The following is a 23,601-nucleotide window of genomic DNA, read 5'->3' as shown; positions in this document are numbered from 1 at the left end:
AGTTTGGTAACACCATCACGTACACATGCTCACATGTGAATTCTGGTTTATCGGTTTCGGTCTTGTTTAACGGCGGGTTCTGCTGCTACCGTCTAGTTATCTCGCAGAAATTTTATTCCGTATCAAGGTTAGCATTTAAACGAAACTGATTATTCTACGCAATAATAATTCACGTCTAAATTTTTATTAAGTATTTGTGCGATTAATTTTTTGCGTATGTTCCGTTGTTATTCTCAAGTTTTTGCGACCCAAAACATAAAAGTAACAAAGCAGGACTGAAAATTTACATTTTGTATTTATAACCACGTTGAAAAGTAAAAAATAGAATTGTGTTTCTAATCTCGAAGGAGTTGTAGTGCGAACTTGAGCGAAGTCTTGGATGAGGAACAAAGAAATATAAAATTGGTACGTTTATGATATTCGAAGTTATGTTTAATTCGTCCAATTTATTTAGTACGCTATATCGTAGTAATCTCCCTAAGAGAATAAGGTTCACAAATCAATCGGTAAATCACAGCTATTTCGACGTGACATAAATCTAGGTGAATCTATACAGACGAGCGAATGAATCCGTAATTTACCGGAGAAACGTATGCGGATATAAATCGTATGAACGTCGACAAATAACACATCACAGTAAACACAGTAATAGATGGATGTGCCGAGGAAAAGCTATAGAAAATTAAATGTCCTCCCGATAATCGTGAGATAATCGATAAGTTGTCGTAATAACTTCGTCGTTCGATTCGCCAGTTTAGCAAAAACGTATGGTCTAACCTATAAAATATATCCAATGATATATATATAATATATTTATATATGTACGCGTGAAACACTCCGACAACTTACAGTGGCAATTATTGCAATATATAATAATATATATATATGTATATCTATATTTTTTTATATTTATATATATATAATCTTTGAATCTCTCGTTTTTCTTTCTCAATATATTTATCTTACAATTAATATATTACTTACATAAACGTACATAAACGTCCACGCGATTCTGTGCATTGCACTTTAAAGCTCCAACCGCCTTGCAGGCACGTCGCGTCGGCGTGCGTACGCCGCACGCATAGTGCCCGCATGTTTACACACGCGGTCGGAGAGATTTTCTCTCTCTCCTGGGGCTCCTTACATTATCTATACTTACATTGCACGAAGAGTAACTCGTTCTCGCTTTCCACGTTCACGCCATGGTGTATGGTCAATTATGCTAATCGCTGACTGCACTTAATCGAAATAATTAATTGAGTACTCCGCATCGCGAGATCGCTTCTTTTATGTATATACGTACGTATATGCGAGATGTCCCGTTGCTATCTTCCTCTCTTAATGGAGTACATTCTGCGTCATATGACTTTCGATCTATTCGTCTACCTATATTATTTTTTAATAAAAAATGAGACATTTCGCAGTATCTTTTAATTGTCAGTATTAAATGTCCAATACTCTATAATTAGTATTAGATTAGCATTAATTAAAAGCAATTATTAATATTAATTCAAATTAATTTTAATAATTATTAATGAAATCTCATGGTAAGAGAAAATCTATTTGATTTAATTGAAATCGATTTGTGATATAAAATGGAACTTTTTAATTTTTACTGAGAAAGAAGATACCCTAAATTTATTAAAAGATTTGACAGCAATAGAAGAGCGACGGGACATCTTGTGCATGTGAGTTCCTTAAGAAGTATTACTTTAATCTTTCATCGTGATGACGTTTACCGCTACAGTGTCCCTAGCATAATTTTTATTTGAGTTACCTCAAATCGCAATAGTGCATCCGTGAGCTTGAAAATACGAAATGCGACGAGCAGAAGGTGGATCCGTTCGCGTTGGATTCTGTTGACTATATACTATTGCTTGTCAAATTTTTGACAGATTTTATACAGTCCCGTCTTTCTTGTGAACTCGATAATTCTACATGGTTGGCCGAAACCGTTCGATCGATCTGAACTTATCGCGGAACAAATTACTGTGAATTGATGTAATTTTTACTATCCGGAAGAAAGTAGATAGAGACGTTAATTCATTTTATTAGGAAAGTCGCCCAGCTCCTTCGGAAAACTGACAATTCTTAACGCAATGGAGGATAATTGGGGATCTCGAGTGCTCAGGAAAGTTTAATCCAACTCGAACATAATCTCGTGAACCTCCCTTCCCTCCTTCAGGTGCCGGCGGACCTTCGCGATCCACGATTACATCGAATGAATACCTTTTGAATACGCTACACGTACTAACGAGATTCGATCGTGGCTCGCGAAGGCGCTCTTCTATAATTACAGGGGGATTAACACTTGTATTAATTAAATTAATACTTTATCGATTTACATGTTAAACTCCGTATCGCTAGAGGGGCCCTTTATTTCCTATCTAACGCTCTCGTAGACCGGCAGCGTACGTTTTGTGTGTGCTACGTATACTTGTGTAAGTGAGCGTGTACGTGTGTGACTATCGCCACATCGCGCGTGGCGTCCGCAGGGTGTTCGTGTTGAAAATTTCGCTATTTGATCTATGGACACGTATTCGATAACTCGCCTAATCAATCGTGACTGAAATTACGCGAGAATACAACGCGAAGCTGCAAAAAAAACGTATGTAAAAACGTACGTTTTTTCACAATTTTTTGAAGTCGTAGTTTCTTTTCTACCGCTATGCGGAATTCGTGTGTAACGAGTAACGAAAGAAATCGGTAAAACGTGCGAAGTAGAGAACGCGTTTCGAGTACGATAGCTTTTCGTGGGCTCTCGGTTGCTCGTCGTTCCATAAAATCGAAATATCGATCGTGCCCGGACAAAGAGATTCCGCTTTGCTCTTCGATCCACGATTTTATCGGATTCGCTGACACACTTATAGTTCGGCGAACAGAAGGAATGTATACGACTGCGTTAACCCGAACGACGTGTGCGGGCATATGTAAATTCGCGCGACTTAGGAATAAAAAATAGCTTTGAATTTATTTTCTTGTGTTCCTCTCATAGATTGATTTTAACATACGTAACTTTTAGACCTAGGGACTTTGGGATCTATTGTAATATTTTTATTTAGTTGTAATTATAATATGTTTCTATGAATATGTGATTTGATTTTGATAAAAACTTGAACACGGACTCGTTAAAATCATCTTAAGGATCTTATAAAATATACTTTTCGACATATCGAATAATTATCGTGGCAGTGTCTATTTGGATGGCTAAGGTTTCACTCTTCCTGACAAAGATTATTTTATAATAAAGACGCGTATTTTTCAGCTACGCATCTCTTCTTTATTTTTTACATTAAATTGAGAAACATAGAAAATCGAAGAATTTAGGAGAATTAGAATATGTTGAGATATCAAATCTCCCTCGTGTTTGAGATATGAATTTTACATGAGTTCATATTTAATTAATGGCAAACAACGAAAATAGCCGAGGATCGTAAATATTCCAGGATGCATTGTTTTGAGCTTTGCTTACATCCGTAAAAATAAGATTCAACAACGCATGGAGAGAGATAAAGTTTCCTTGGGAAATCCAGTAAAGGATTTCACGACGAGACGCAAATTTGTGGGATCCAAGCAGGATCTCGAGAACATTCCCTAGTTGAAATCTTGCATGTCTCCGAATTTTGGTATTCGACAGACTGTGAAATTGAAATATCGACCTGCACTATCAAAATACTACTGCAGATAAATTTTTTAGTTTCTTATTCTTCATACCACAGTTTTCTTTTAGATAACATAAAGTTTACAAAAAATTTATATTAAATCCCTTTTTTTTCAATTAACGTTAACTCCAAATTTATGCTACATGAATTCGTATATATATATTTCTTTTCGAGAAATCTCAATATAATTTTTCATGTCAAAAGATACATTTGATTTCTGTACGCGAATAATAAACTCGATTGAAAAACTTTCCGGTTTCTCATCTTGCAAAGAAATACATAAATTTTGTAAAATTGCACGGAAATTTTGAAGAGAGTAGTTTTCGTCGTCGAAACAGGAATCGTTTACCGCGTCTAAGTTTCCGCTAGGAATCCATTTAAGTCTTTCTGGAGAACGCGAAGGATCTAGCCAGCACCAAAGAAGATCCTCGAACCTGCCTCCGGCTTTCGCGATTCGACGGGCCGTAAAATTGGGATATCGGTCGATCGAGGTCGCGGCGAAGAAAATTTCTACCACTGTCGATTTAGGCGTTCACCTGGGACCAGCTGTGTTTCGCGACATCAATAACGTTAAGCAAATACAAGAACTTTCGGCGATGGGGACGTAACGCTCCGCGATATTTGTTGCGATTGAAACGACATATAATTCTGATGCAATTCGGATATCATACTAAAACGGATATCATTCGATTACGCTTAAATGTGTATGTACGTGCACATCGTCACATGATGTTCGAAAATAGGACAAGACAGTATTGATATTTTATAGAGAAAGAAACACCGTTTCAATTAAATTATCTAATTAGGAAAATGAGTCTCGAACGATAATAACACTTAATATTCGGTCTGATAAATCGCGCGAAATAATGCATGATTACGTAAATTGCTCAATTGGAGAAATTAACTGTGCTGATGTTGAATTAGTAGTGAATTTTCTCTGCAATGTTTAAATTGCAAAAAATAATAATTTCATAAATGCAATAATGGCTGCAAAACGATGCTTTAATTGAGAGATGCATCAATCCAAACGTTTCGAACTGTTTTTATTGCAAACTTTAATCGTTTCGATTTATCTTTAATGAAGCTACGTGATAAATCCGTATCTTGCTTGACTCACGAGAATAAAATTATTCTCCGGAAATTTTAGCTGTGTCAAAATGTAGCCTTGTAAAACCGAATATTTAAATGTTAAAGAATAGAAGAAATATTTTAAAGTGAAGTACGTATGCATATATTTAAAATCATGGAAGTGAATTTCATACGATTCTCGTTTCATCGAAATACTTTGCTAAGTTTATCATTCTTTCGTAATCAAACTTTGATACTTAATAGGATTACCTTAAACGACTAGGATTTTATTATCTAACATATCTTAAGCAATAATAGACACGATAAACTGCTGTTTATCGTCATTTCTAACGATTCTCTCATATCGCGCGCATAAATATATCCAATCGGAAAAATTATACGTGAGGAGAGTGTTCTTGGCAGTTGGCACTTTGGGAATGGCTTTTAAATACGTACGCCGTAATTTTCCGCGAATGGATCCAGGCAAATGTTACGCATACACACATACAGGCACAAAAATTCAGCCGAATATCGCCGAATACCGGAAGCGACATTTATGCGCGTTGCAGAGCGTGTCCCTCTCGTGAACTCGTAAATTATTACAGCTAATAAATAATGCTCGGGTCGATGAGCGATAGCGATCAAAAGGAAACCATCTCGTGATATATGTGTATCCTGCGCACCCTGCGGGGGAGATGGCTGCTCCTTCCATCTCTTAATCCAGACGTTGTACGTGCGCTCATGCGCGCATTGGTAATGTGTATGGGTTGTGTGATGTATTTGTGTGTGTTAAGCACATGGTAACGTGTGTCGGTGATGTGATATGTGCGGCGAGGCCAGTCGCGTTCATCCTCTTGTTTTCACTAAAGCACGCTTTCATTTATTTCCGTTAGTCACTCGCTTTCTTCGAAAGTTGGCCATCTTCGGTAATTTGCAACTTTGCGTGTTGCATCAAGCGAAAAATGATCCTGTCTGGGAATAGAATTGATTCGATAATTCGAATAAAATTTAAATGCGCCGTCTCGACTCATCCTATCATTGAAATTTGTACAAATTTTGAATGAGGCGAAAAAGTGTATATCTCTTAGAATATAACATCATAAATTCGTGCGTTTATCGCGCAAGTTTCCTCTCAAGAAAATAATTACTCAACTCAATAGAAAACTTGTACGGTAGTTAACTTATATTTTCAAGGCAAAGAATCAAAGACGAGAGTGGCCACTTTGGAAGACCGACGAGTCGCACCTTAGATACTATAATATCACACCTACTTTCATTCTTGAAGTCAAACTTCGCGTCTCCACTTCGGTCACACATAACGTTTCTCCCTGCTTGCCCAGCATTTTTTTTCCTCTTTGCGGCTGCACGATTCAACTTCGTTTCACTTTCTCTGTCTCACACCTGCTCTCACGCGCACTCTCTTACTTTCCTGTCACGCTTCCTCGTCTCTTTTTATAGCGTCTTCTCCGAAGAGCGGTCGAATGGTCACCGCCTCTCGCGGAATCCTCTCTCTCTTTTTCAGAATTTTCTTCTTTTCTTCGTACGTCCGTGCTCGCTTCTCGTGACCACACGCCCTTTGTTGTCAGGCAGCGAAACACGTGAAACGGTTGCACCCGGCAAAGTGAAAATCTGTCGGATTCGTCGGACGATCGTACGTGATGACGCGTCCAAAGATCGCCAAATATTTCGTCGAATTGTGCGTTTATGGAAAATTCTATGCAATTTTACGATGAAACAATAATCATGCGTTAAAATTTATTTACGGACAGAATGCCATATTGCGTGACCGATTATATTTGAAAAAAGAATGGGGGAAACATACGAAAGTTGAATTGTTAATTGGAAATTTCCGTTGAACGAATGCTGCGCTGTAATATAATATTAGTATACTAATTTTGGATTCAACATTATGTGTTTTCATTACGACGACGTGAATGTATCGCTTTGGGTTGGATTTTCAACGTTATTTAGTCATTATTCAGGTTGCATGCAAATTGTTTTTGTCGAAATAATCACAAGTTTAAACTTTTACGCGATCCTGTAAGGGAGCCTCTCTTTCAATAAAGTTATTATTTGTACCTATATAACTGTGCAACCGCGCATTTGCAATTTTGCAATGTGAGATATCTGAATTATTAATCTCGTTTTGTTGATGCCGGTACGGCAAATCCATTTATCGATTTATACGTAATTCGCATTTCGCCGTGGTGTAGTGACTTATACGCGTTTCGGTAGTTAATCTCATGCGTGTCGTAAAACGGAATTTGCACGCGCGCTACGCTAGAATTTATATCTCCGCGGTACGACATGCATGCTATATGAAGTACGGCTAGTTCTGTCTAAACCCCACGACGGTAATTGTCGGAGTATAAAATAGAACGGACTTTATTACGAGAATACAGTGAAACGCGGATTAAGCACGACTTTCGAAATTTACATTAAACTTTATTTAAACGTCGGAAAAGCTTGAAATCTTAACAAATTTAAGAGAATACGAGGTTAAAAATTGTAAATTTTTCATTACTATTTAACAATTTTATGATCGGGCTATCTGACTCGTGACATTTACATTTAACCGTAAAATCTTGAAACTTCAATGAGAAGTTAATGATTGCGAGCCGAAATCGAAGGGAACTTTAAAGAGTCTCCTGGATCTGGAACTCGTTAAAAAGATTAAAGGTTAAATATGATAAGGAGAAATCGAAGGGAGATAGAAAGAGAAAGAGAGAAAGGAAGAGAGAAACCTCCATGAAAATTACGGGGAAACTTTCAAATAAGTATTCGTCTAACACGGGAAATACTGATCTAAAAAATTTCTTAAATATGCGAAGGTGCGTTTGTCTAATCATTTCCTATCAAAATTACCACACGATAATATTGACCCCAAAACGATCCCTTCACTCTTCATATGAAGTGTATATGTATACTAAAAAGAGATATAATAATTTTTACATGACAATAAAATGAGATATAATAATTAACATAACTAAATAATTAATGCGTCATAATAATTAACAGAAATTTATTCTTTTATAATCGCTATATACGATCGTCTTATCTCAACGAGATTTTCTCACGTGCCTTTTAAGGTTTTCTGAGCAATCTGTTGACAAGCAAATATGACAGTAATGCATCGCTGAACGTGAAAACGTGGTTGGACCGAGAGCGAGCTGATCGACCGATGATTCGCCTATCGTCGCTTAATCGCTAAGCCTAACTTTATATTTAAGGATCGGACAACTGACACTGAACCTGTCGCGCGTTTCTGGAGCGCGCGCCACAACGTAATTCCCATGCGAGGAGGCCGACTCACGCGAGGAGGCCGATAGGTCACGTTGTGAGCAAAACGAGCGCGAGGATCGCCGTCAGCAGTGGAGCGAGGATGCCGGCGCGGATGCTGTGTGCAGCCGCGTGTACATATATATCGCCGGCGCTGAGCCTCTGGTTGTTTACGTATGCCTTCAACACCTTACGCTCGAAATCGAATACGCGCGAGCCGACTTCGGCGATGCATTTGATCTTGATCTGTCCTTTGGTCGGTTCCATCGTGAAATGCCGAGGCTCGATCATCAATCGCAGCCCCAGGCTGTTGGGAATGTCTCCGTTGCTCGTGGGCGACAACGGCGGGTGCTGGACAATGTTCTCGAGTGGTACCTGCAACAAATACAATTGAAGCAGTTTAATAAAAAGCAATCTCCGGCGACATAGGAATTGAGGCTGGTCCACGAAATTCTCTCTCACGAAATAATGGAAACAAATAACTCTGGCGTCTGAACTTAAGTAATGAACTTAAGTAAAAGAACTTAAATATTCTTGAAATACGTGCAGATATTAGCATATTAGATTGAGTAGGAAAGAATTTCGTTGAAATTTTTATAAAATATATTTGTGTAGCAGAATACTAAATTTAATCATGTTTCTGCGAGAAACATTGTAGAGCTATAACTTCTAGTAAGATTCGTCAATATAGTTTATCTAGCAAAAAGGGTGCTTATGTCGCTCCAGCTTTGTCCATCATTAAAACAAAATAAAAAACGACACGAAGAGATGCCATCTAATTTCGAATTAGATAAATAATTTGATAATTATCTAATTATAACAAATAATCTTATATATAATTATCTTTTTATAGCATTTTAAATATTTAAACTGAAAAAGTGTTCACGTCCTATATTATCTCTTTTATCCTCAAATTCTCTTAAGTAGTTCTATAATATATCGAACAGTTCTATAATGCAGTTCTAAAACATGGAATATTATCATATAATAACGATAATTATTTAATATAACAGGAGACTTTCCGCGTCTAACTACGTGATTATATAAAGAAAATGGATTAAAAATTGATTTGGGAATTATATAATCCCCTTTTAATTATGCACTTTTATGTAATCGCTCGATCGATTTCGATAATTGCCAATTCAAATGTTACCCCTTTTCGGTGTATATTAGGGATCGTATTATGCGGATGTTAAATATACACGATGGTGCGATGGTAATAAGAGGAAAATTCCGCTGAAAGTCGACACACCGCGAATCGTTTGTTACGCGCCGGGCTGTACCGAAAGAAAAGCGGCGGCTGGTCGGCGCAGCCGCGGATGAGAAACGAGCTCGCTGAAATTTTTGTCTCGCGTGCTGTTAAAGGCGAGCTTTTCTTTCAGGCCGAGGCGAGAGAGCGAGAAAAATTGGCTACGTCCGCTTTAATTTCTGACGGCGGATAAATTCACGTGTCAGATCATTTCTCTGTTCCGTTAACCGAATTTTTTCGACTATTATTTGCGACTTCCTATTTTACACGGCGCATTGTTTCTCACGGCGAAACCGTCGGCTATTGTGCGACGCGAGAAAATAATTGCTTGCAATTTTGAATACCTCGCGTCTTCTGATATGCCGGAAGATGGCATATCTTAATCTTGCAATAATTAATTAACGTCGAGAGTATTCTGACGATTACACATATTAATGTAAGTAAATTTTAACCAGACACGTAAAGTTTCTATTATTCGTAAATAATGACTAATGACTAAAATTCTGTTGAACATTTATAGGAGATTTGTATCTTCCTACTTAGGATTTTCTTTCGGCCTCAATGAACAAACTTTCACAGAAATATGGAGATAGTTTTCCGTAGTTCGCCGCTTCAGTACGGCAAGCGATATCGTTAGGGGAGTTTCGAAAGACTTGGACAGATCATAGGATCGTCTGCGAAACGCTGCAGGACGCATACATATGCAGCGGACGATCAGCGGGCGTTTGGCTTTAAGCGTTCAACGTTAACCATAAGCCGTGGTACGAGCCATGTAACTAATCGAACTAGCACATTGGACCGAGCCAAACTATCGTCCTCGCTTTGTGGCGAGGATCGCCGACTCCGAAGTTAAAGCCCCCAGTCCATGGAGAACTACTGTTCGTAGATAATGCTCGGGTCCGGACCGTCTTACTTACCAATAACTTCCGTATAGTGAAACCGAGAATAATGGACGTTGCATGACACGAAATTTCGGTGTATAAAGCGCCGCGATGATCGCTGGGCGAACAATCGCCTGCATTATCGCTGCCCCCGCGTGAATAAAAATTATATCTGACGGATGTATTTTGTGTGCAAAATAACTGAAATGCACGATGTATGCTGATTGATAGTAACGAAAGAATTCGCCGAAACACGTCGCGCTGTAAAACTTGCATCATCGTTGTTTTCCTCTTGTTTTCCTTCTTTTTTTTTCGAAAATACCAGTTGTACGGTAGTTACATTTTGTTGCTCGTATCCATACCGGTCGTGTCGGGTTTATTGATGCATTACACTGTTTTGTATTTTGCATTTTGCGCAACGCGGCGCACCCGAGTCTCTAAATGCGTCGAAGTGGGGATTTTAACAAATGTGCCAAAGCTGTTTCAATCGAATTTTATTGGCCCTGACATTTTTTTGATTTATACGTTATTACGTTTTATTACGAGAGCCCGGCTCTCGAAGCTTTTTGAGAAGTGTTTTGCATTTTACGCGAACGTATAATGACTATATAAAATGTTACAGTGTGATGCGCGCTTATAAATTTCGACCCTATTAAGCTCTACCTTTCGCATGCAAATTTATGTTATGGGAAGTAATTTTGTGAATTTTTTAACTCCAATGAATTAATTACTGATAACAAACGTATAATAAATTAATACTGAACGGCTTATAATTATTAAGCGCGCTGATTACACTTGTACACCTTACATTATTTACAGCTTTATTGTTTTATCTGCAAATCGTCTTTTTCCAGCGCTAATTAGCGCGCTAAATATAGTACCGTTTAATTAAATTCGCATCTCCCGTCCGCGTTAAAATTTCACCGACATAATGTACGAGCACCGCATATCGCGAAAAAAGTGCTGGCGCTAATTACCCAAATCCTTTCATCGTGCATGTAAATCGCAGGCTAGATTTCACGAGGGGCCTTGATTCGCTTATTCTCGCTTGATTGTCGGAGGCGATGGGACGCCACGACGGGTCCACAGAACGGAGACGTTGATAATTGTAATTGGCAATAGATTTCGGACGGACGATGACGGCGGCCTCCATAAACCTTTCGAAGGCAATCATTATCGGTGACAGGAGTTAATCGTCAGGGTGGGCTGGTTTGCGCGGGCGATATTTCAAGGCCGTTGTGTCGAGGCTGCGTCGCATCGCATCGGTTCAGCTCGGCGACGATTGGCCAACGTCATATCAATGATTTATGCACGTCCGTACAGATACCGGAAGATCATTGTTCGTCGTTCGCACGGCGGCGCTCCGCGCATCTACGCTGCCGTTCCGCGTGCATTGTGCTCCGCCTTTTCACCGCGAACGGCTCGTCCTGTACGAACAATGTTTGCCGCGGGGTCCGGGGCCGCGGGCCGCGGCCATAAGGGCGATTTGCCCGCAATTTCTGAAGGATCCCATTGTGCGATCGCCGATCGTGACCGGAATCCCGCGCTCGCGACAATGGGAAACGATTGGGAAACCGTATGTGTAATATGCATTCCCGCGAGGAAACACGGACCTCCTGCATGCCGGGAATTTTTCGGTCGCGCGGTTTCGCGGCGTATCCAGGATTCGTACGTGACGAAAGAAACACTGGGATATACATCTCTCACAATCAGTTACATACATTTTTCGTGTGTTATCATGTAGCCACAAATTGATACAAATTTTTCTCCAGGGACAACTTTGAGAACCGTCACTGACAATTTTTTACGTTAAATATTTCGAATAAATCTTAGAACTGAAAACATGAATTATCTTTCAATTGAAACTACCGCGTAATTATTCTCATGTCAGTCAGGAAAAAATACATTTCGACGGTTAATAATAACGTCACAAGTCACAAGTACGTGCGAAACAATATTTTATTATTACAAATATTTTATACATACGACCATGCATTGTCAGCGCTAAATGGATGAGAAAACGCCAGGAAAATGGGATTTATGCTACTCTCGTTTGCTCATATTTCTCGACGGTGCGAACGACAACTTTCAGTGACGATGAAAGTACGCGAGAATAATGAAGCTTGCGGTGCCGTGTGGACCGGTACGCGCGCGTGTAATTATATTTTTTGAAATAATTCTGTCCACACAGAATTTATACCCGCCAGCTGACTAAGAACAGTGTAAATCCTCATTTCCGGCGCGGACATTGGTACGCAGGCTGTGCACGCGTAAGCGCACATATTTTTGAAACAAAGTTTCTTTTGCGAAATTATTCAGGGAAATATCTCGCAGTTTAATTATGCACCGTTCCCTTTTCAGCAATGTTGTTCGTTTTTTTAAGCGAAAATCGCGAGATGTTGCAGAATTAACTAATTTTACTCTTTCTTGAATCTTAATCTTTATTTACGCGGATTACGCTGGCACAGCACTCGCGAAAAATAATATTAGTCGGAACTTCCTACTTCTCGTAAAGGAAGATTTCTCGTTGTATCACTTTACACGGCTCTTCGCCTTGGCGTTTTATCTCGCGAGGCCCCAGAAAAACAATGTAACTCCACCGTAACATTGTTTTGGATGGCTTACATAATACGAGGAGCAAAGGCAGAATTCAAAACAACAGCGGGAAAGGTTTCTGCCTTGGGATACAGCTCATAGCTGATGTTAAAACAACGTTCCCGTAATATCTGCTTTAACAGCGCCTCCGGGTTACATCACGTGAATTGTAACGGCGCACGGTTTTCTTTCAGTTGCTTTGTGCCCGCGCGTTTCTTAATGCCAACGTAGCCGTGGCGTTTGCGAGAATAATCTAGACTTTATGAGCACATGCCCGATGGGGCTTATATGCGCACGAGTAACAAAGGTTGCACGTCTGCCGCTGAAAGATACGAATCAGAATCTAAAATGCATGCGCATGAAACGCATCGTAACGAAGCTTGCGAAAGACCGACGTTAAAATTAAAATTATCTCAGGTTCAAGAGAGAAACGTCATTAATAGCCTCCCAGAAGAAATTAATTTCACGCACTCGCGATAAAGTTGAATCGTACCTTTTTCTCCGCATTTTGATTCCCACTTTTGCGTTTGCGACAGCAAAGTAAAATCGTGTCGCGATGCTAAAGGGATTATCTGAGATTGATCTTCCGGGGTAATGGCTGCGTTTCGCCGTTTTCATTAAAGCCGGCATTCATTATTCGGGCGCGAACAAACGGCGCGAAGGGAGGTGGACGTGGTATCGGGTCGCCCGAGACATTTGTCTCGCAGAAGCGAATAACAATCGCACCTAAATGGTAATTCGTGCATGCCTGATATCGTTGATTTACGCGAACTGCGGCGACGGGCGTTACACTCGTCGCGCGATATTGAACCGTATTTACGAGTAACAAGTCGCGGGGAGATTCATGCTGAATTCGCGAATGTCATCTTGCGACCCTGTCGCCGTAACGAGCACACTGCTTTTCAATGCTTGAATTATACGTGTCGACTGGCACGTATCAGGCCTCGTCATTCTAATGGATGGATCTTTACAGCACGACACACGTATCGGTGGCTCATTTTGACAAGTCTAGATTTCTTGGTCGAAGAAATATTCCGTTGAGAGCGGCGATCAATAATTTCGTCAACGCTGGTGTCTCTGAATGTAACGCTTTATTTTTTCTGATTTTGAGTTTTTGAAAAAAATATGATTAAACTGAAGTAAAAATTAATTCGCGAAATCGGGTTAAGATCCCTGAAGAAGGCTGATCAGTAACGTGACTTACTCGCAACCTAATGTATAAGAGTATTAGTAGCTGAATCTGGGTATCCGGATGACAAGATAAAGCTCTCTTTGAAAATTTATGAGATGTCTTTTCAAGATGGGCCACATCGATATGGATGAGATTATCGATTAAGCGCGCAAACCTTTCAAAAGTTCTTTGAACCGCAAGCCCCTTTCGTAAGAAGCTAGTAATGAAACGTCCGTTCTCGTTAAGTTAGCTGGTGGCAAATTCACTTACTGGGCTCCTGCGGAGCTGGAATTGCGCACAAAATCCAATATAGGTTTTTGTCATCAAAGAAAGTACTTTTGTCTTCGAAAGCGCGTCGCGAAAAATATCACTTGAAAGATTCGCTAAATTGGTACGTCTAGAAATAGCAAGCCGCTTATTTTCAAATACAAATCTAATTTTCAAATTGTACTAATTTTATATGAAATATATAATTTCATGTAGCGATTTTAGCAAGACTTTACGCCATTTTGGGACAAGTATCATTATTATCCGCGTCGCGAGAGAGAAATATTGCGATACAGCGCGCATTTAGCACGGGAGAGACGCAATTGCGTCCGATTGAAATTATCCTCGTCGCGGATAAACGCGGATAAAGTCTCATCGTCGGAAGTCTCGGTTCCGTCGCCCGCGGCTGTTTCATTTCGCAATCGCATTTAAACGCCGACAATTTTCCGTCTTAACGTCGCATACTAACTTCGCGCATTCAGTAGCCCGGAGACCGTCTAACTTGCGCCTCTTAAATCGTTTTGCATGAAATTATAAGACGTTTCATCGTTGTCGACCACAACACTGGGAGTTCACTCTCCTGATTACTTAAGAGAAGCACGAAGATGATCATGGTTTCATTTTCTGTCTTGTTTCTATTTATCGTTAAGTTCATCCCATTGTGAATTAAGATATTTGAGAGCTTTAGATACGCACGTTGGTAATTATCTAAAAGTAGAGATTAATAATTTTTGGAAAGCTTTTTTTTAAATATCGTCATTGTTTATGTTTTTTCGTTATCTTATAATTATTAACTTTTGTTATCAAAATATTAATCATGGAGGGATTTTTTGTATGACCCATCAGCATCTTGAAGGAACCTCACGCTCAGGCAGACGAGCCATAAGGCAATCTCAAAAATGCAAGAATGTCGCGATCGCGAAATAAATCCCGCGGCGTTTACAAAGTTGCATCTTCCGCGCGAATGCATAAGATATTCACCCAAGTTACGCTTCGGACTTTGGCCAGAGTTCTTCTACGTCGCTTTATGCGACGCGTTTCTCAAATCGGCGAGGACGCGGCGGCGCTTTGTTATCAGCGTGTTTCCCCTCGTCCCTCGACACAACGAAACTTTTTCCCCACGCGCAATTTGCTGACGACAATGCGCCCCGCCACGGGATTCGCCTGCAGGGCTTCGCGCCCGGTGTGTCTCTTCTCCCTTATCGTACTCTCTTTCTTAACGCTGAACTCTCGCCTTCCGCATTACCCCGTCCCACTATCTCCTTTCGTCCCGTTCCCTTCGTTCCCGGCCACCTACCTTCATTTCGAGCATTTCGCTTGCTTGGTGTTTTCTATGTTCTCTTTTCCTGTCCTGTAATCATATACCCGGGGAATATCGCGCTCTCCTCTTCAGGGCCGCCTTTGTTAACACGAGAAAAATATAACATCTGGGATGAAAAGGTGTCGAAAAAGTCGATGTAATAACGCATTCGCTCTCATCATAACCTAGTCCCTTTTGTACTGTGATAAATGAAAGGCAGTAGAATAGCACTCTATCTTTCATTTCTTGATACGTTTACGATATAAGAAAAAAAATCTCACTTTTATTTTATGATGATTAAAGCTACGCTTTGTTCGTTTATTATTTACATACATTTTCCACCAATTGTGTTAATTTCTCATTAGATAAATTTATTAATATAGATATAAATTTATTAATATAAATATATGTATATACAATGCATATATTGCATATTATTAAATTATAACACTGCGGGAAATTAAATTGCATGAGAGCTCAGCATGACCGTAAGTGTGCCTGCACTAAAAATGTACTACCGCATTTCTCGATAGCGCCTTACGACTATCAATTTTAACGACTGTAGAACGTATCTTTCCAAATCTTTCTAGCCCATTTCCGCTCTTTCTCTTGGACGTATCTGCATATGAAAAATGTATTTGCCCCGCTTTATATCCGTCTTCCGCTCGCGAATAAAAATGCGAATCATTTTTCGCTCGCTTACTACCACTCGCAAACTCGTAGGTAAAATATACGCCAGGTACATCGTCGCCTTCGCCATTTTTTCTGTTTCCTCTGCTCCTCCTTTCTAGTTTCTTTGATTATCCGCTTTACGACCTACATCCGTTATTATCTTTATATCGATTTCTTTTTCTTACACGCTTGTTATCTGTTGGTTTACCTTTACCTACTTTTATACACACATTTTTCAATGCATTTTCAGAGTTAATTTTATTCCTGTTTCTATGCATGTTGTCTTTATTTAAGTATCGTATAATATATAATTTTTTACTTACAAATTTTTCTATCCATTTACGTATCTTATAAATCTCGTAGATCATTATTTTATTATTTCGGTGCATGTTATTTCGTTATATTTTTAATATTTCCTGTGTTCTGTATTATTTACTTTATTTATGTTTCTCATGTCGCATTGTCCTATTTTACCGCGTTTTTCTTTCTTCCTCTCAGCATATTTACTCTGCGCACGACTATACTTTTCTTTCAATAAGTTCAACCTCATTCTGCGGATGCAGAATATATATATATATCGCTTTTTCGCATATGATCACGTCCGCTTCCATTTCCTTCGAGAACTTCCGTGCTTGTCTCTTGACTTGCTTCCGGTTTCGCACACTTCTGCTTTTTATTTGCTTCCGCGACGGAAACGCGACATAACTTTCTCCTCGCTTCCGTTTCTCCTCGCTGTTCGGCTACTAAACAGCGTCGCGAATCGAGTCTTCTCTCCCGCGTCAGGTTGATTACACGCTAGAAGTTATCGTATACCTTTTCGAGTCTCGCCTCGATACTACACGACGCTAAACACTGGATTTAATTTTCGCTCATCCCTTGAATAGTCGTTGGCGTGGTAATGCACTGCGGTTTCCGCTGAAGATTTGTTTTCCCACACTTGCGAGCTCCTCTCGTTTCTCCGTCTCGGTGAGCTTTTGTCGTGTGGTCGTTTTACTTCTACTCGTTTGATCCCGGTGTTCTTCCCGGCAGTTTCCTCCTCGTTCTATCCCCCATTTCTGCCCGTCCCTTTCCTTTCCTCAGTTTCCATTGCGCCGACAGAGATCAAATAGCTGGGCTAGCCTGTGCCCAACCCGGATTCAGCCTGGACCATCGAGAACACCATCAGGCGTACTATTGGTACAGGTTGGATCTAGGATGATTCTAACAATAAGATAGATTCAGATAGACTCCAGACTGGACTCGGAATGTTTCTCTCTCAATCTTTTCTTAGATTTTTTAAATTTTCGGTGAATTTAAATGAAAAATATAATAGTACAGAAAAATACGTTACAATATCAGTATTGTTAATAAACAAGATGCTTTCCTTTCGAATTGCAAGTCTCGAAGAAAGATTTAAAGCGAGAAAGCATGTAATTATCTCTGCTTTTTTTATCTTTCGTTGAGATTTATACTTAAATGATATTATTTTGTGTTTTACACTCTACAAAAGAATATCATTTCTTTATCTCTATCGTAATCATGGCATGCCAATATTTTTGTGACGATAATATTGATCCTGCCTTTATACAGGCTCCTCAACGTTGTCCATCTTCTCCCATTGTCGTCCATCTTCTCCCGTTGTCATTCCGTTACAAGACTTGATTCTCTTGTGCTGCTTCTCTTTTCCTCAAGGTTTTCATTTCCAGAGCAGAGATTAAATGGCGAAGCAACTACGCGGACAATCTGCCGGGCTTCGTGCGTTATTGAGTCGCCGTCTCCTCTTCTTTCCTCCTCTGCTTGGCTTTCATTTCCTTCCCCTTCGCAATTGCTTTTGTTATCCGTTACAGATCCACCGTGGAAAAAAATAACGATGTCTATTTAGTCGGCGTTTTCCGCTGTTCCTTTTTCTCGCGATACAAATGCAAAAGGCTACAATTACAATCTTCCGTGTTATCAGAGTGACAGAAAGCATTCAGAAAATTTGTCTAGGCAGAACGCAATTCGGGCGATTCGAATTTCAAGTTTAAACTTTACTATTATTTGCTAATTTTATTAGCAAAGTAGACTTTTCCATGGTAAAATAGAAATGTCGATCCATTTTGTGTTGTGTAAACTCGTATACCGCATACAACTATCGCTTGCTCGCACTTTAGCAATCGTCGCGAGATTTCTGGTAGCGATAAAATATAATCAAACAACGTTCGTTCGACGAGCAATTTTTCTTGGCCGTTTTTCCACGCTTATTTCGCCGTGCGGAATGTCCGTGTACCTTCGGCCGCCTCTTTTTCAACCGTTTCACATGGTTTTCATTGCCACAGTGAAGATTAAGTGGCAGAACGGCGACGACGGTCCGTACTTCGTACATTACCGAGCTCCCCTGCATTCTTTTTTCTCTCCTTCCTTTCTCCCGTCTCTTTTACGTTTTGCTTTCTTAGCCTTGGCTTTTATCCTTTCTCCCCTTTCCTCTCTTCCTCTCTTTTTCTCTTTCTCCAGCGTCAGAAGAATCGTCCGGAATTCAAGTGGAGAGCGCGATAGGGGTGCGCGATTTCTCTCGCCCACCTTCAGCACTCCCATTTTCGTCTTACACGCGAATTCGAGGCCTGACAAAGCGTGATTTCATGGAGAACTTTGTAGACTCGTTATAGAAGCCTCAGGTTTCTCAAACGTGACGCGAGTCTCTTCTATTCCCACTTATTGTCGGTTGTTGCCGTTATCCTCGCGTTCTACGTGATACTCTGGTTAACATAATCTATTATAAAGCTCGTAATAATATATTTAATCTATTATTCTATTAAATACGAAAACAAATTTTTATTTAAAAATTACGCTTTGAGAGAATTATATTATTAACACCCGTCAGAGCAATCCCTCAATTCTGTTGATATTAACGAATCCGACATCCAGATAACTATTGATCTCTCTAGCACAGTCTTTGCAGTTTACGGAAAACGCGATAGTTTGAAATATCCTTTATACTTGCTGCGACTAATTTGTATAATATCCGTACTGAAACGGCCGCATTTCATTGGTTCCGATTATAATGTCGACAACGTTAATTACAACGAAATAACAGGCACTGCACTGTGGGTTTTCATGTACCGACTGATTTCAAAGGCTCGTCGGGCATTTCAATAATCCACCACTCCCTTCTCGCTTCTCTCTCTCTCTCTATCTCTCTCTTTCGCCTCTCCCCTTTGATTGTCCAGACGCGCTAATCACGATTCGCCAATTCTATTATTAATCACAGTGCGCGTCAGCGCAGCCTAATTGCAAAATTCAAAACTGACATTACCAGAACGAAGCCCAATCCCGGTACCAATCAATCACGCTTAGTGCGCTTGCGTTTCGTTCCGTTCCGTTCTCTGATTTTGTGGCTTGTATTAACAGTCCCCTCGCGCTTCCCCTTCGTTTTCTCTTCCACCCCGTTATCGTTTCCGCTCACCTATCTCGCGAGAGTCCCTTGTGTGTTCGTTCCCGCACTCTGGAGCACCTAGATCTCGCCTTCTCCGATGTGCGAACACGCATGTATGTTTGATGAGTCGCTTGCTACGACATGACACACTGCATAATTCATCCGCATGCGCCATTTGCGCGACGGTCAGACGGCTTGACGTACTGGTTGAATTTTGATTCACCGTCAAGCCAGAGACTCGAGGGGGGATTTTCCATGACATGATGTCTCCGGATGAAATTCGATTTCTGACCGTGCGCCGGTTCTGCGGATCGTGTCGCCGAATTTTGGACACGCGTTACTATTTTTCGCTTTCCCGAATGTTATTTTATTTTATTAATACACGTTATGTTATTTTATTAATACATGAAGAAGCGTTACGTATCATGACAAAATTGTTCTCACATAATCGCTACATGAGAAAGTTACAGGAATGTCTAAGAAGAATGTTGCACGAGCGTTTAAATTTTAATTCTCTCTTTTAGCTAGGGGGGATTTTTATATTAAAATACTTAAATCTGTGTGGGACAACTATCACACGCACGAGATTCGATTTGTCGGCGTTCGCCATTAAAACGACAATGTCTCTTTCGATGGGTGCGACATCTTCGTGCTCAATAAATCCCAGTAGTTCACGATCCTACGTTCGAGATCGTTATTCGCCCTGTTTTCCGCGATCTCGATGAGGGAGATAAACTTTTATCCTGAGAGAAGAGCGCACGAGCGCGGGAGAAATCTCGCTCGTTCTCGAAGAGGAGACAGAGTGTCGGGAGGACCTGAAGTCTGGGTGGAAAGATGGATGAGCGCGGAGATGAGGGGGTTTTATGGTATTTTGCGAGCTCGTGCTCGATCAATGGGGCTTGTGAAGGCTTATAAATCCGCGGCGGCGGAGTCGGCCGGCTTCGCTTTATCGTCGATTTTAAGCGTCTGCCGTACGTGCGCGAATCCCGTCTGTCCCGAGGCTCAACGTCGCTTGTCGATTCTCTCGATCCGGTCTAGAATCTGTCGCGACGCCTCTCGCACGCGTGCATCACGCACGGCTTCTTTCACGATCTATCGATCCGCGACGGGACACGGATAGAGAATAATGCTCTCGAGCGAGTCAAAGCGAGCGAGATAGTTGTATAATTAAGGCATTTATCGCGTGCGATTACGACCTTGGAGTGTCGAGACGTCGTTAAACTTTATGCGACGAGTCACGTCATTCAAGTCGCAAAGGCATTTCGAAATGTGTTTCCGCGTGGATTACTATTCACCGTTGCTGTGCAGTGAATTTCGCTCGTAATATTGCTTTTTCCTCATTTTTTCAGCATATTATTAGTGAATGAACAGATATTTTTCTCGAAGGCATGCGGATTACGCATTACGCTGGCGAAGTGAAAGCTTTCGCTAGGTCGTCTTGAAAAGCCGCCGGCTTTCACGCCGGATTATATTTCGCCATCTCTCTTTGCGATTTCGATGCATCAATCGGTACCGTTCAAATCCGGCAAATCGCCATTGACATAATGCATATGTTGTGTGTATTAAAAGCGGTAATATTTTTGAACACGTGTTTTTCGCTCTTCTTCTATCTCGAAATATCGAGCTGTCGCTCGATGCGATCGTAATCCAAACCGGGTTTTGTGTCATTGAAAATACATGCACGATGACATAGGACGAATGAAATTTCGCCTCGCTAATCTGTCCACTAGCGAGACGAAACTCTCGACGAATTTGGGACATTAAACCTAGCTTTTATAGCGGTCCTACTATTTTCATCAAATTGCAATTTTTTTCACCAATTTATTAAATTCATATTGACTCGATATATCGCTCGTAAAATTAATAACGAACGTTAATACTTTTGGAAGCGCAGGCACAGCTTGCATCTAAAAATAAAAAAATATAAAGAAGAATTTATTAACTATATCAATTATCCTTTAAAATATATCAGTTATATTGCAGAAAAAGTTCATTTCGATATCTCGAGAGGATATAAAATTGTTCTTTTTTTTGTTCACAATATATACTTTGTATCAAACGCGACATTTGCATTTTTCATATCCTTCGTGATCTTTATTTCAAAAAATTTAGATATAATATTGGTAATAATATAATATATACAACGCGTAAGAGTGCGATTTTAATTTAGACAAGTACGCCGTGAGGAGTTTAGGTCGATTGCGTAGAGGACCGCGCCGGCAGATGGAGGCCGGCAGTAGTAACAGCTGCTTCCGCTCAGACCGCCATGCGGCAGTGGAGGCGAATGCCGATCGGGCCGGACCGCAGGAAGAAGTATCCGTTCCGTAATTGGTCGCGAATGCTTTCCGCCATTTATCGGCTAGCAAAAAGCGAGCCGTCTCCCTTTCACGCTCGATCGACCTTAACCGTTTCCACGACGTGCTAATCGCCACGTCGTTTAACACTCCGCTTCTCGCCTCCGCATCCGCGCCAACCGACGACTGCGAAACCAGACGATCAATCAGACGATCCACATATTTCACCGCTTTGTCGCGGTCGCGCTCGTCTTCCGACACGCCGTGACAATCTCGAACGTATTTCAACGTCTGTAAATTCCGATCACCCGCGAATCATTCGTACCTTTGTGACTGTAATGAATTTTCCGCCCGTAATCGTATGGAGGAGCAATGCAAAAAAAAATTATGCATTTTTTAGTATTCCCGTATATATCCTCTGAGTATATATTTATTATAGTTATTATAGACTAAATTTTTAATAGCGGTATTTTATTTGATTAAATTTTATTGAAACCTCGTGTCATCTGTATTACAATTTATTCAACAGTATTTTATTTGAAAATTGATGAATATTATCGTTTTATAGATTTAAAGCAAAATATTCGTATTAGCAATTACATTTGGTGAATCTCAAATTACTGTGAACAGCAGCGTTTTTCAAAGCGAATATTAGTTGTACAAGTTTATTCTCCGCGTATATACTAATATGATATAATTTCTACAGGATCGGTTCGTCAGATACGTGATGTAAATACACGCATTACGATACGATATTAATTCAATAAACTCGCCATATATTTTATGCACTAATCAGATAAACTCGCGACGTATTTTATAATTTTATATATGCGTTGCGTATGTATGAAAGGTTCTGTTATAACGCGTTTTATACTCATAATAACCTGATAATGCACCGGATTATCTCTTTGCGCAGCAATTCCTCTTTTTTAATGTTGCCACTTTTCGAACTCGAGAAGACGCAGTAGCGACGGTAGCTTTCTCCGCAATCTTCTTTTCTCTTTTCCTCACGAGGGAGTCTTTCTTTTATCTTCGGAATACTCTCTCGTCCTCCATCGGCGAATATATCCCCGGGGAAAAGTTAAATGAATATTCAGGACCGTCGAGGCACGTTTACATTCAGCCGCTATTCGTGTGCGAGGATGTAAACGAGCGATCGTGCAATATCGATCCGCACTCCTACTTTTCCTCCACGTCTCCTGTATGCGACAGAAAAAAGTTGGTTTATACTACTAATTCTTTGCCCACAGACACATGCGCGTACGGACTCGCGTCTCTCGAGAGTCCGCGGTTCAACAATTTTCATTAATGCAATTGATAAACGTTAAATAGTATTTCTTCGGATTTTCTCTCATATAACTGTACCGACATCACTTACGCGCGATCGAATAAATAAATTTATATTATATATTATATTATTTAAAAAAAAATTGTGACGACAGTAATGATTTATTTTAACGTTTAGTATGGTTTTCACGATTTATACTTGTGTTGCTGACAGATTAAAATATGTAAAAATATTATAGCGATTTTTAAAAATTGGTTGGCATATGTCGTTAACATACGTCCCTATGGACTAAAAGAATTAATAGAGCTATTTTACAATGCGTGGCTGTATGCACAAATCCATTTTTCGTTAACATTGATATATATCGTTGAAGATCGAGAGTTGCGAAAATGCTCGTAGTTTTATTTACAATCCATGGATATAAGGGCGAAAATTTGCTCTATGGCTTTGTACAGTCGAAGATTCGAGGAAAGGCCGAGGGAGA

At 40.1% G+C, this 23,601-nt stretch overlaps 1 protein-coding gene across 1 annotated transcript in view; it reads right to left on the bottom strand.

The window, feature by feature from the left end:
- Nucleotides 1-426: 426 nt before the first annotated feature.
- Nucleotides 427-23,601, bottom strand: part of LOC139818466 (uncharacterized) — a 182,514-nt gene continuing 159,339 nt past the window's right edge. Inside the window, exon 6 of the mRNA XM_071787209.1 lies at nt 427-8,384. Within this exon, the coding sequence (XP_071643310.1) occupies nt 8,061-8,384 (324 nt within the window). The 3' untranslated portion in view covers nt 427-8,060. The remainder of the gene's footprint in view (nt 8,385-23,601) is intronic.

This window comes from Temnothorax longispinosus, chromosome 8, assembly GCF_030848805.1.
Source record: "Temnothorax longispinosus isolate EJ_2023e chromosome 8, Tlon_JGU_v1, whole genome shotgun sequence".
NCBI classification, from domain to species: domain Eukaryota; kingdom Metazoa; phylum Arthropoda; class Insecta; order Hymenoptera; family Formicidae; genus Temnothorax; species Temnothorax longispinosus.
This window is presented reverse-complemented; position numbering and strand designations above follow the sequence as displayed.